Here is a 15,669-nt window from a genome sequence, read left to right as displayed (position 1 = left end):
AATTTTTAGTAGGAGCGTTGGGAAATTTATCATAGGAGGGATGTTCACTAACGGGGAGTTTACTTACCCCAAAGGGATTTAAACTCTCAATCTATGAGAGGCGGGAGAATTAAACTTGGAACCTAAAGTTGATTTTTTTTTGTTACATCAAGGAAGGAAAAGAAACAACAACTAAGAAACTAAATCATTGCAAAGCAAAGGCATCACCGATGTCGGGGGTAAGCTCCAAACTTTCCAATCCCAGCCTTCCTGAACCGCAAGTTTTGCTAGTGCATCCACAACAACATTCCGATCTCGGGAAACATAACTAAGCATGACATCCTAGCTCCTAGCAAGCAAAGCTCGAGCCATGATGATCTCCTGGCCATGCCAGTGATCTTGCACATCACTATTGTTGAGAATCACTTGCTGTAATGTCAAGCAATCTACATGGAAAATAACCTTCCGGTATACAAGCTCCCAAGTATGAACTAACCCTCGGTGGAGCGCTGCGAGCTAAGCCTGAAGTTGATTGTGTCAACCTATGTTGTCAATTGTTTTATTCGACTCGGTATATATTTATTTTCAAATATATGATAGTTGATGCGATAAGATAAGAAGAGATATATAAAAAATAAAAGAGTGAATGAATCAAATTTTAGAAAAATATTTTGTAGACGGTTGGGTCCAGATGTGGGGAAAAAAGGAGAAGTGTCAAGAAAAATATGGGATGATATAACTAGAGCGAAGAGATTAAACAAATTAGGAGAAATTTGTGCTCTTTTTTTTTTGTCAATAGAGCTTAGATTGATATTCAAAGATTGTCCAACGGCACTTATAGCAGTGAAACTTACATCAGTGGGACTAAAATCTCAAGCAGTGATTCTGCAATGCATAAACAGATAAGCAATTGAAGACTAATAAGCATGCTCACTCATGCTGATACAAGTAATCAACTAACAAAGAAAAACCCAAGCACCCTAAATCTCAGAAACCAGTGAAAAGCTTGGCTGTCCAAGCAGTAGTAAATCATTCCTTTTTAAAACAACTGCTTCCACTTGCAATCCATCCGACTCTGCCGGAGATGCAAACACTTTAGCCTTCAAGGAAGAACACAAACGGCTTCAACGGCACCAAGAGGAGTCAAGCCGGTGCACTGGCACCAAGGATAGAGGGGCACCTGCAGATCAACCCAGAAACAACCAGAACAGAGGGAAAAGGATGGTGGTGGTCGGAGCAGAGCAGATCGCGGCTGAGGTACGGCGACGGCGGTGGCTCGGTGGCGCGGTGAGGCTACCAACAAATCAGCACAACTAGAGCCCTTCCCCTTTCAACCCAGGACTTGCCTGAGACCAGTGAGAAGGCCTCCGGCCCGGGTACAGGGGCGTACACAGCAGCAGCGGCGGCGAGACACAGGACGCACCGTCTCAACACTAGATCTGCAACCCAACTCACTGAGATCGATGGATGCGGTGAGAACGACCAAGGTGGAGGCGACGACAGTGAGGGCGGAGGATGTGGTGGTCGTAAAAGAGGGAAACCAGACCATAAACAAAAGGAAACCCACTTATTTGGGTAGTAGATCCACCTAATGTGGAAGATATCCACCTATTGTGGAAGAAACTCATCTATTGTGGGAGGGAAAAACACCTAGCAAGCAAATCTCGAGCCATGATGATCTCCTGGCCATGCCAGTGATCTTGCACATCACTATTGTTGAGAATCACTTGCTGTAATGCCAAGCAATCTACATGGCAAATAACATTCCGGTATACAAGCTCCCAAGTATGAACTAACCCTCGGTGGAGCGCTGCGAGCTAAGTCTGAAGTTGATTGTGCCAACCTATGTTGTCAATTGTTTTATTCGACTCAGTATATATTTATTTTCAAATATATGATAATTGATGCGATAAGATAAGATGAGATATATAAAAAATAAAAGGGTGAATGAATCAAATTTTAGAAATACTTGTGCTTTTTTCTTGTTTTTTTTTGTCAAAGGTGTTAGTTTCATTGAAAGAGGCCCAAAGCCTAAGTCCACGAATTTATGAGATTAAAAATAGGAATACAGGGAATCCTGGGCTGGGCTCTTGTGAACAGGTTTGTATTATTTGTGCTTTTTATCGTTTACTAGTGTGTTTTTACCCGCGCGTTGCACGGGTAATATGTCTGTCGTATTTGGTACGTCAATTCATACTTTGATTATTAAAAATATATGAAACAACATATGAAATATAAGAGTCTGAAATGCTAAGTAAAATCTAGAAAGCATGAGCAGAAGTTTTAGTTGACACAACCCATATGTGCTCTTGATGTTCTTCAGCTATACTTCAGGTGGTTATGCCATGGGATTAACCTCGTCTTTACGAATACTTTCTTCAACCTATAAATCAAGGAACAAAAATCACAGATATTATTCAACCCAAAAGTCCTAAAAATGCAGAGAAGGCAAAGACATAGAAGGTCTCACAAGTCATAAAATCCAGTTGCAAAAGAAAATCAAAACACAGTAAGGAAGAACTCAAATTGGGGGAACAAACAAAAAAACAAACAGATCATGAGGAGATTCAGTCAATTAATAATTATTGCAGGATCAAGAATTGCGGATGGGATAAAGCAATGAAAATTTCAATTGGACTTTAAACGTAACATACAAAAATAATGCAATTAGAGATGACATTCATGAGTCAATTCATAAAATAGAGGCAGGTTAATTCAATGCAAATATATGGACCCGCTAATCTTGAGCCAATTTAAAATTAAAGAAAAACACGGATGATAATAAAAAGTCATGGAGGCCACAGCTGAGGCAAATGGGTCCTGCTTTCTATATCTCCTTTCCTCCACCACTTTCTTTGTGGTAAACAGAAAACTACTATATTTGTCACTATACCCTCTCTTTCACTCTCTTTCACTCTCTTTCTATGAAAGAGATCATGAGTTCATGACATGCTAACCTTAAGTTCAGATCATGACATGCAAGTGCACTTATCTGCGCTTGGTAAGCAAGAAAATAAATTATTAATGACTTTAGAGGAGAATTGCAATTACTTTTGGATTTGCGGTGTTGATAATATCAAATATTGGATGACCAATGAGTATTATACCAGGGGAGAACATCCGCAGTAGCTTCTTGCTTGTGGCTATCATCAATTCAAGAAAAAAAGAACCACTTTTGACATACCTTGTACCCCATTATAACCTGTCAAAGAACATCATAAGGGAAAACAACCATTGACAACTCCTAATAATGTAACAAAAGACATTATGCAAATAACCTTGTAAAGTTTCTTGAACTTGAAAATGTGTGCAATTATCTTCACATATGTCGTAGCAAGCTATTATTAGCAGCTCCCCTGCATATAGCTAGACTTCAAGTTTATGTTTTTTTAATATTATTAATTAATGAGCAGCTCTCATGCATTAAGCAATAAGAGGGTTGTTACCAATACAGCTTCAAACCAATCACAAGCGATACTTATTGGTCAGACCAATTTTCCTCAATGCTACAAAGATATAGACATACCTCCTAGAGATTGAAATAACGTGGTTAGTTAAGATTAAATATCACCCACCAAAAAAGTAGAAGATAGGGTTTAGCTGCAAAATCTCTTTATTCACCACAATATCAACGAATGGTGTAAAGAAGTTAAAGCTCAGTATATGTAAAAAATTCAGCTAGTTTGAAGAAAACAGAAAATATAGGATCTCCAATAACTTGATTTATTATGTAACCTTCTGCAAGCACATTCCAATCCTGATTTACTGCAATAAAGAAACTAACTCAGCACCCACCTCTCTATAAGAATCATCTAATGAAGAAAAAGTTTATTTTTAGAGTATTAGTAAATTTTATGTTATTTTTATTGAATTTTCAAATTTTTATTTAATTAAGGATTTTATGAGTTTTTATTGTGATTTGTTAGTTTTTATAAATTTATTTTTATGGTATTTTTAATTTTTTAATTAATCTAGGTAAATCTTAGATAATTAGGGCAAATCTTTTAAAATTTTAATATTTTATGAAAAAGTTCTCAGATTTAAAATTACCTTTAAAAAATCGGTTTCAAGATTTGTTATGGAAATAAATTTTAAGTGAAAAGAAAAAGTTTATTTTTAGAGTATTATTTAAATTATATGGTATTTTTATTGAATTTTCGAATTTTTATTTAATTCAAAATTTTATGAGTTTTTATTGTGATTTGGTAGATTTTGATAGTTTTTATTAATTAATTTTTATTGAATTTTTTGGTTTTTTATTTAACCTAGGTAAATCTTAGATAATTAGGGTAAATCTCAGGGAACATGTGTCAACAGAATGATGCAGTATCTTAGATAATTAGGGAAAATCTTTTAAATTTTTAATGTATTATAATCTCAGCATTACATATTTTATTTTTATATTGTAGATCATGAGAAAGAATAAAAAGAGAAATCAGAGGATTCCTGTAAATCTGTAGTAAATTTGGCTAGAGACTTTTCCTAATTTAAAGAGATAATGAAAAATGTTTCAAGATTTGTTTTGGAAATAAAATTAGTAAGGAGTAATCTAGGTAAATCTTAGATAATTAGGGAAAATATTTTAAAATTCAATTTCAAGATAAAATAACACAAAAAAAGAGAATCTATCAAATACAATGACACGTGAATTTTTTTTTATGAGAATGACACGTGAGATTTTTTTTAGAGTATCAATTAATTTAAGATAAAAATAAACAACATAAATCCTAATTAATTTATACTCTAAAAATAACTGTAAAATAAAATAAAAAATTTCCTGAAATTAACATTAAATAAATAATAAGATAAATTAAGATAAAAATACAATAAAAATACCATAAAAATTAGTTATTACTCTAAAAATAAATCAAAAATAAATTAAAATAAAATCAAGAAATAAACAACATAAATTCTAATCAAATCTAAAATTTAAAAATGTATTTTTTTATGAGAATTAACCTGAGAATGACACGTGTAATTTTTTTATGAGAATTAACGTGGGAATGACACGTCACTAAGAATTAACGTGAGAATGACACGTCACTAAATCAGCCTGGTAGAAGTTCTTCTTTTCTAATATATATTGATTGATATTGATATTGATGATACCATATTCTTGCAGTTGCAGACATAATTATAAGATTAATGATCAAATATGGATTGGTGATTCCACTTGTGAACAAGTTTGTATTATTTGCCTGTTTTTTCTATTGTTTATGATACCATATTCTTATTATTATAAGATTAATTATCAAATCTGAGGGTTTTTTAAATAGTGTAAAAACAGTTTATTAACAACTGGTTTTTTTTTAAAAAAAAAAACAACTGTTTTTCTGCGACGGAAAATAAAACCGTCACAAAATATTCGACTAAAACTATTACAGATAACAGAGATTACCAGCGACGGAATATTGCGAGGGAGCATTCCGTCGCGAATCACCATAAAAACGCTGTAGCCGCCGCAACTTCCGTCTCTATTTGCGACGGGATATGACCCTCTCAAAATGATGTCGTTAAATCGTTTCGTGCTCATTGAAAATAGTTTAGCGAGGGAATAGGATCTGTCTCTGAGTTGTTTTCAAATTTGTGATGGATATTTCCGTCACTAAAACCTTCTCTCTATCTAGTCAAAGATTTTTGTGACTGATTTCATTTTCGTCGCAAGTTACCAGTTTTGTTATTAAACTATTTTTTTTTACATCCGAAAGATAAATTGCACCGGCCAGAAATCGATCCCTTGACCTCCCCCTACCCAACCCGTATGTCCCCCAATTCCTACCACTCGATCTATCCTACTGGGATATTAAACTATTTTTTTTGGTAAATAGTTTTATTTTTACATTATTTTTGACAGCATATTTTTACATTATTAAAGAAAATACCAACTCTAAATTGATGATTAGGAATTATAATATCAGTTACTAAAATTGGTTTGGAACTTTAGGATCTTTAATTCCGATGATAGTGTGACTGCTACTAGGTAGTTAAGTAATGTGTATATATGTTGATTTCAAAGAAAAAAAAGGGACTTATGTATGTTTAAAGGTCTAAAACTTCATTAAGAAGTGCAAGGTTCGAATTCTACTGTGAAAAAATATCAACCCCAACCCCACCCCATCTGTACCCTGGTCCCTTTGGTATAAGTAATTAATAGCTAGTATTGAACCATTGATCAATGATCATGATGATGGCTATAACGTATAGAGACATGTCTAAGTTATAAGATTCTCCTGGAAAAGAAATGAGAAAAAAAATTAATAGTTGTGAAAAAATTGAAGCATATTCTTAAACCACTAAAAGATTGCTTTAGGATATTCTCAGTCCAACGTTAGAACATGCCAATCGTTGATCGATGTCAACAAAAAGTATGTATTCAATCATTATATATATTAAAACCTAAAAAGTAATACTATGATATCCATGCTTTTGCATTTCTAGCTAGTTCTAGATCATAGTTTTCTCACCTAAGATCATGTCCTCCTAGGTGGAATCCATTAAATTTGTTTTGGATCATTTTGTTTGGATCAACTATCAAGTTACGGTGTATTAATTATAACTATTAACATGGAGATCATAGAACCAAAAAACTTATATAGTTTTAATTGGACTAAACATTTGCCATGCGCCGTTTACAACTAGACAAAAACTACAGCCTCAGAGATAGAAAGACCAATCATATGACCATTGACAAATAGCTTACCTTTGGAGGTTTTGAAATCTCATACTTTAATTAGATATATATTACTAAATAGAGGTTGTCTAAATGACTCATGATAAAGTTTGAGTTAAATAACCCATCATCCAATCATATTGGAGATAAGTGAGTTGAAATTTCTATATTTTATTTATTAATTTATTTCCAACTCATTTATCTCCAATGTGATTGGATGATGGGTTATTTAACTCAAACTTTATCATGGGTCATTTAAACAACCCCTACCAAATATAGATGTTAATGGATGTACAACTCAAAGTGTTTTTCTCGATGAGTCTGCACTCACAACAAGAATTCGACGTGTCAGAGTTAAGGATTAGTCTCATGATTATTGATTGTAAGAATATTTTGAAAAACCCAAAAAAAAGGAATTCAATAGACTAGTGCCCCTTAGAGAATAAAAATTTTGCTAGTTTGGTGAGTGAGACTAAGTAGCATGAAATTTGTGGCGGTTTTAGCCTTTAACTATGTTTTACGGCAGCATGTATTGATTTAAAAAATAAAAATAGTTTAATGACAAGAGAGATGAACACAATGTTACACTAGACATTATGCAACATGAAATCATCTAATACAAAATAGCAAAACTAATAGTTAGAAGGGTATCAACCAAATGGATTGACATTAATTGTGATTCAACATTTCGTAAGCAAGTGATCAGAGGTTCGAATCTTTGTGAATGAAAATATGCGTTTAACGTGAAGTGAAAGAATAGTCTCACGACTACCAGTTATGGGAATGCCTCCGCCAAAGACAAAAACCAATAGATTGAAGGTAACCTAACCTACAATAAGTGTCAACTCTTTCCAGAAAGCACTAGAAAACATAAGCTAACGTCGATCGTGGACCCCAAATAAACAGGTATTTTCTGTCTCTAGTTGAACAAGTGTGTGAAATACGCATGCTTATAATTAATTAATTATATTGAGTTACTGATAAATGTAGTAAATACTAAAACAAAATATTGTAAAAAAGTTGAAGACGTACATGAAATGAGAGAAAGAAACTAATGGTTATAAAGGCTATGAGTTACAGCAAATGGAGAAGGCCTTTAGAGGATTTCCATGTCCAAAAGTTAATTGATTTATATATATGACCCTTGTGCTTGAGCCTTTTCTCAATCCATAGATGCATGCACCCACAAATTGTGTCAATTAATATTTAGAAACCTCATGAGCCCCTAGATATGCTTATATAATGGCCTATATAATTTAAAATCAACCTCTCCTGAAAGCATATATATATATGCACTTGACTTAATCACTAGATAGCTAGATATACATTTTGACACACAGTGTTCTGTGCATACACTAGCTCCCAATCTATCTGAGATCATTGCATAAAAAAATGGTGAAATTGGGTTTCTTTATGATTCTAATTATGTTGGTGTTTCACTCATTCTCATTTTCTGAACCTCGTCCACTTGGTAATTTGATGAAGAATGCAGCACCACCGAAAGACTCTTCTTTTGGTGTCCAACATGTTTCAAGCCCAAGCTCATTCTCACTCACAGGGGAAAGCCCACGTAGGACCAGTCGACTTAGCCCTGGCGGGCCAGATCCAAGGCATCATTGATCAACAAAAAGAGAGAATAGAGCATAAAAAGAAAATGGATTTTCTCACGATGATGTGAGAGAAAACGAAAAAGAAAAATCACCGTTGATTAATATTATGTTGGTTGAAACAATGTTTCAATAAAATAAAATTTCTCTTTTAATGTATTGACTTCTATGTCTTTTGTTTAATGCATCTCTGTTTTCTTTTAAAGAAAAAAAAATATTGTCACCATTGAACTTAAAAAAAACTACCTTGTCGCCTTTAATTATTAAAGTTTATTTTTTACAAAGTATCTTTTATAAATTTATAAATTAGAGGTAAAATGATACACATACATGCCATTTTTTTATGCAACGAAAAATTAACAGCAAAACAAAATTAAACAACAACTAATCAATCTCTCAAAACAAGGATATCTCTAGCTCTCCATAGGAGGCTCTCTAACACACTAAAGAATGACACAGATGTGACAGCGCCCTTCTCGCTAGCGCCCTTCTCTATTGCACTCCCTGCTAACCTGCACCAATGAAATCTTCCAGCCCCTGGTTAATAATTCCTTGATGTCAGCAAGGATCTCCATGAGAACAAGCATAAAATTATTATTTTTTAAATTAAGTTTGCTTGATACGACTTATTAGATTAGAAATTATCAGAGGAGACGTAAAGTCGTAAACTAACTGACATGAATATTGTTATTGTTGATTTCTCTATAAAGATTCGCTTTAGCTTTCAATGTGACTTATTAGAATAGTCAAATCCTACTACGGAGTATTATTTTTATATAGCCTATTCTTAGTGCAGTAGTGCTTCATTAGAGTTATAAATAATTCTTCAACCTCTATAAAACAAACATTGCATGAATCATTACGCAGTAAAGCGATGGAAACGGACAACACCGCCCACATTTTTTATAATTCTGTTTTATGAGCTAGTAGTGTATATATAAGAAGTGAAGAATTGTTTTGGCATGTTTGAAGATTGTTCAAATAAAGCACAAGATCTATGAATTATAGAACTACAAATGGAACTAATTAAGATTTGCCTTTAGAGCTGGTAAGTTGGAGATGAGGCTGTCTTGCATCCTACTATAACAATTTCTTTCCAATGTGAAAAGTCATCATGCCACTTCTATAAAATCAGAGTTTCGAGTTGTGTTAAAATGACGTGGTTATAAAACAAAACTCAATAAATTAGAATTTATAAGTGATGCACTTAATTGGTGTGTACCTTCGATAAACTTTGTTTTTTTAATGATTACTTTTTAAAAAGTGTGACAGCTTATAAAATAGATTAATTAAAGGCATCATCCCACGATTTCAATTATTATTTATTTTTGAAAAAATCAATTAACTTTCTAGTGCATTGTAGAATATATATGTTTCCTGTGCTTAATTCTTCCTCTTATTTCAGAATTCCATGAACCCATTTACTCTTGTAATTAGTGTATAGACGATCATCATTTGCTTATTACTTTCTTTTTCCTTTTGAATTACAATAGTCTAATCTGAGTATAAAAAAATTCATATGTTTAAAAAATCCTATCTTAAATATATTTTGACAAAATGTAGCTAAAAAAATCAATAAAACCCTAAAAGTCTGAATTCTTGAGACTTGCCGGGCGTGCCACGCGTCAGACGCGGATTGGCCCCTCCCAGGCGCGTGGGCCACACGGAGCCCAACTACTTAACTAGTCTTGGATCTTCCTAGGTGGCTTATCCATCGACTTAATTAAGATTTTAAAGGTTGCAGAAGCCTTTGACAAAAAAAGGTTGCAGAAGAATTAGACCCACATTCCTAGGAAAGTGAGACATTATCGACGCTTATTTTTAGCGATGTTTATCAAAGAAGAATTATAATTTTTTAACTTGTTTGTTAGTTTTTTTTTTATAGGTAAATGTTAGTGGTTAGTTGTTAGTAAGTTAGAAAATCCCTTCAAAGTTCCCTTCCAGGATTCGAACCCTGGACCTTCCCCTCCCCACCCTTATGTCCCCTAACTCTTACCACTTGAGCTAACTCTCGGGGACAACTTGTTTGTTAGTAAATTGATGTCAAAATTGTTAATAACACAATTATTTTTTCCGCCAAACAACACAATTGTTAAAAATGGAGTGTTAAGATTTCAGTCAATATGACAAAATCTTTTTCATATGTTAAAAAGTGTAATGGAAAACGACATTAAATTTTCTGAAAGTGGAAGCATCCATTCGCTCATAATTAAAACACATTCATATGTCATACTTTTAATTTAGACTTTATTTGACATGTCATTTCAACTAAAATAAAAACTTTTTAGAAGTGTTTGGTAAAATAGCTTATTTCAGTAGCTTATAGCTTTTTTAATAAGTTATTTCAGTAGCTTATAGCTTTTATAAAGTAAATATAGCCTTAAAGTCAATTATCAAACAATTGTTAGTTTAAAATTATTTAAATATTTTTTTATAAAGGCATATGATATTAAATAGAAAGGTATATTTGTCCATAACTAAAGGTATGTTAGTATTAGAGTTGAGTTGGATGTGAAAATCTTTCATCAACCCACTTCTTTTTTGCTCATATGAAGAATGTGCTTTTTTGTTGAAATGTCAAATGTGTGCTAATGTAGGTTGAAAGTGTATCCAAACACACACTTATAGAACAAGTTATAGGCCAATGCAAAAAAAAGCCAACACTTTGACAAAAGAAACTTGACATTAGAAAAAGTATTACATGCCAACTTACAAGTTACAACCATAATCATCAAAGGAAATAAACTGAAACAGCCCCAGTAGTTTGAAACAAAAAAAAAATATCCCGACTAATTATTTAGGATATTGTTTTCCACAGGAAGAGACTTGCAGAGAATGGCTATAACAGTCCAGAAATTATGACATAAAACATAGTCTATGAACATGTCCTTCATTAGTAAGGAAAAGAGTACAATAACCCCCCACCCCTATTGTCATATATCATCCTATTACTACTGAAATGCCTTCATTGGGTCACTAGGATCAATATCAGAGAGAAGTGGAAGCTCAGCTGGCAGAGATTCTCTACTCAACCCTTTATCTCTCAGCTTTCTGATTACTTCCTCACAAACAACTTGACTGCCACCTTGAGTCAGATGCAAACCATCACTGCATATGCAATCAAAACATCATCAAATAATGAAATTCTTCTTTGCAAACCCATCATATGTCAGCTACACATAAATATAAATTTGAAAACTGTGTCCACAGTTAAGAACTCAAAGATGTTATGCTGTGGAGTAAAGATGATTCAATCCACATTCAGTTAAATTACAAGATAAAGCCAGCATGCTAGTTAGAGTGCATTTGGGTAAATAGTTTAATTAAACGCTTATAGAGCTTATTCATAAGCTAATTTGATAAGCTTATTGAAATCAGCTCAAAATAAGTATAGGTAGTACAAACCGTTATTCATAAGCTAATCTAAGCAACTAATGAAAATAAGCTCAAAACACCTCATAGGCTGTTTATATAAGCTCTCTCGAAGACTAGCATAAGTGTTTATGCTATAAGATAAGCTCTTCCAAATGGAGCTTTAGTCTTTTAGTTCAAATGGTAAGTGGTAACCACTGTTAATGTAGTATGTGCAAGATTTACTAAGATACAAAATGCAGCGAGTGAACATATACAAAAGAAGGTTTTAACCTTAAATAGTCTTTCCAATCAGGGGACTGTTGCATTTTGGTCCAAAGATCAACCACAGGAATTTCACATTCTCCAGCCACAGCAACACATGCTCTAGCATACTCACCAGCAGCTTCATTTGTCCTTTCAGGAAGACCCTGTGGATTTTCTACAAATGGATATCTGCAGTAGATTTTAGAAACTATTCAGAGTTTAACCTCTATTGCATTCTGTCTCTAAATCTTAAAAACAGAGAAGAGCTAATGAAAGCAGTGACAATGTGAAGTCAAATGGCCAATGAAACAATACCTAACTCTTGCATCATCATCAATTGGAGGAGGAGTTATCAGGAGAACATGAGTTGTGGGCCACTGCTTCTGAAATTCAAAGGAAAACTTGCAAGGTTTAATTTTGAGTAACATTTATACAAGAGCCTAGAATTTACATAAATGCTGATCCTCATGAATTCACCCTTGAGCTTTACCCCATCCTATATGGCTGAAATACCTAAACAAGCAAATAAGAACATGAATCCCCCTTAGCTAAGAAATTTACTTTTCCCAATCAACTTCTAACTTATTCACTAGGAGGCCTAAACTTAATGTCAACTTATATTCTTCAAAAAGTTTAAATTTAAATTCTTCTGAATTAAACTTTATATTTCTAAAACTTCTTCTCATAAATATCCCTTCTCATTTTTCCAGGCAATGCAACTTGCTAGTTATTGGATAATCATGTGGGTATTCAGGAATCATCCATATCATACAAGTAGCATCTACTTTTCTCTATCTCATCCTTTCTAACTTTTGCTGATGAATATAGTCCATATATTCACGAAACATACATCTTCCTATTAAATCAAAATTAAAGTACTTATTAGAAGTGTCAGCATCCATTAAGCCTGTGGCTGTCCTCCGCGATTGTTCAGCAGATGATTTAGTTTGTGTTTGGAAACAAGTTAGGTTACTCACTTACTCTAAAAGAACTATCAAGCCAACTAAACCATCAAGTCCCTTTTACTTTTTCTCCCAAAATCCATGTGAATGCCCTTCCACTTTGGAGAAAACTGGTGTTCCAACATATCCATATGATATGACTAAGGGTAAGCTTGAATACATCTTAGAGTTCCATTTAAGTGTCTTGGGAAGCCAATTCTAGCTTTCTGAGGATCAAAACATGAAATGAAAGCATATTTGAAGGTTCATGTACATTCAACCAAACATTAGCTGAAAACAAGCATACACTAAAAAATAGAAAAAATACTACTGTCAAGATAAAAACATGAGTGGAGATTCTCTCATCCATGTCCATTTACTTTTAACCTAACCCCAACACGAAAAGTTAAGAGTTTGCATAAACATAAACCTTGATGAGTGATGTAATAGAAAAAGAAAAGAAAGATAGGAAGATAGAGTTGATATAGATATATAAAAGTTGATCTATTATACTATATATGCTTGGATATCTGTTAGCATCGGTGTAAACAGTCATTAGCACATAATTCAAAATAAAAATGAAGAGAAACTCTTCTTCCAAATAGAGATAAAAGCTTGTTCACTCAACTGGTATACAAATTCCAAACACACTCTTAGTCATGAAGAAGAGACACCATTCTTTCACTACTAAAGTAAAGTCTTCCCCATAATCCCATCTTGCTATTGCTAAATTACCTATCTAACAGTCATAGGCGACCAAACCGAATAATATAATTGCATGGTCACCAAAGAAAAAGACATGAGAAAGGAGACACAGTGTTTAGGTTCTGAAATCAACAATAGGCCCCTGAACCTGACCAGTTTCCCCCTAAAAGAAAACCAACAACAAGTGGAGCCTTACACAAGCATCTCGTGCTACCTCCATGCCCACAAAAAAGCAAAGAATCAAACCTTTTGGACAGTGTATGGTGATCAAGTGACAACAAAACTCTCCACAGCCACACCACTCCACTCATGTTTATTTGACACCACCTCCAAATTTTGAATGGGACCCGCTTCTTCTCAATCCCAATTCCTCAAATCAAACCCCACAAGTGACAAATGATTAACCCTTTTTTAACATGCAATAACACTGAACCCCACCAAGTGACAAATAATTAATCCTTTTCTAACATACAATATACATAACCAAAGCATGCTTAACATAACAACCCCACAAGGGTCAAAACTCAAAGTGACCCTTTTCACACAATGGTTAATTAATTTAAAACATAGATGAGAGAGTTACCTTGAAGAAGGAAACAATGGAGCGAAGGTTGTGCTTGAATTCATGAATAGGCACGTGCTGAAATGCAGAGTATCTATCAGGAAGACTAGCGTCGTTAGCCCCAAAGAAAACGGTCACTGCAACCGGCGCAGTTCCACCGTCACCACCCTCTGACGCAGGGAAAACCCTGTCCAACACCTTCAGTGCCCACCGGGTGTTGTACCCGCTATACCCTCTGAGCACCACATCTACCTGATAATACACAAACCCCATACATCAAAATGGCAAAACCCATCACCGAGAAAAGCAAAAACAATAAAAAAGGTATGAAAGGTATTCATGAATGAAGTGGATTACCGAGCGAGCGAAATGGTTGGCAAGAGAAGCACCCCATGCTCCAACAGCGAAGGAATCCTCAGTGATTGAATCACCAAAGAGATAAATCTTTGGCCTCATGGTGTTAGGGACAGGGGGTGCGGTTGGTGGGTTCAGGTGCAAAAGAAGAGAAGAATGAGATTCAGTTGAGTGTGCACTACACTACACTACACTACACTACTATCGTTGTTGAGATTAAATAATCGGGAAAAAAAGGTACACGTTTTGAAGTGCATCCAATTCATTGCATTGCACTAAAAAAGGACATGCTGACAGAGACTTACCCAGGGACAGGGGCTCCAGCACTTCTCATTTTCCTATGTGTCCAAAATTGTTGTCTATTTATAATAAAGACTACTTATTCTAGTATCGCATTAACAGGAGTGAACGGATGAAGGTTTTCTACAATGTAATTATTGTTGCAGTTACTGATAGAGTGAATGATAGATAAAATGTTAAGCACAGCATACATGTAGTACTAAGTTGTATCACTGCCACCACCCAAGACAGGGGTAGAGGAGCCATGTCTCTACATCGTTACAATAATTAATTTGCTTTGACATGTTGATGTTGTTAGTGTTTAATAAGTAACTGCTATGAAAAATGTGTAACTTACTTACACACATGACACATTGATATGAGACCATTAACATAAAGATGTCACTTGACTTCCTACATTGAGGAGATCGACCCCAAGGAATGACCACATGGTGAGCCCACTCATGACTCATTCCTTTGGCATTCAATGATAGAAAATTAAGAACATGAATTAAATATATACTTCCAAAATAAATATATGAGACAACAAATATATTCAAAGAGGAATCACATACTGATATTGATCAAACACACCATGTTACAATTTGAATAAAACAATGATTAATGATAGAGAAATAAGAGCATGAGTTTAGAAAAGTCTGAGGTGAAGCACGCAAACGCCAGTCATTAGAAGAAAAAAAACGTTCATTCAAGTCTCACGAAGGCATGCTTCGCCTATCTATTGACCTTGATATATTGGGGCTTGTGTTCTAACTTTTGAGGATATGACATCACGATTAGGTGACCTTTCCACAATAATAATTTGATTCTTTTTAGCGCATTTTGTCAGCATTTACGAGCTCCATAGAAAACTTACTAGGAAATTGAAAAAAAAAAAAAAAACTTACTAGGAGGCCATTCATCCCCAATTTCTCTAAGGAAGCACACTTAACC

At 34.2% G+C, this 15,669-nt stretch overlaps 1 protein-coding gene across 1 annotated transcript; it reads right to left on the bottom strand.

Annotated features, from left to right (window-relative positions):
• Positions 1–10,920: 10,920 nt before the first annotated feature.
• On the bottom strand, positions 10,921–14,686 carry LOC130726068 (GDSL esterase/lipase At5g45920). The gene is made up of 5 exons (XM_057577289.1): positions 14,440–14,686; positions 14,104–14,334; positions 12,190–12,257; positions 11,902–12,063; positions 10,921–11,364 (listed from the first exon to the last, which is right to left on the bottom strand). Exons 1-5 carry the CDS (start codon positions 14,536–14,538, stop codon positions 11,208–11,210), a joined length of 717 nt encoding a protein of 238 aa, XP_057433272.1. The 5' UTR covers positions 14,539–14,686; the 3' UTR covers positions 10,921–11,207.
• Positions 14,687–15,669: the final 983 nt, after the last annotated feature.

The sequence above is a fragment of the Lotus japonicus genome, chromosome 6 (assembly GCF_012489685.1).
Source record: "Lotus japonicus ecotype B-129 chromosome 6, LjGifu_v1.2".
Taxonomy (NCBI): Eukaryota; Viridiplantae; Streptophyta; class Magnoliopsida; order Fabales; family Fabaceae; genus Lotus; species Lotus japonicus.
The sequence above is the reverse complement of the archived record's forward strand: the minus strand, read 5'-3'. Positions and strand labels throughout refer to the sequence as shown.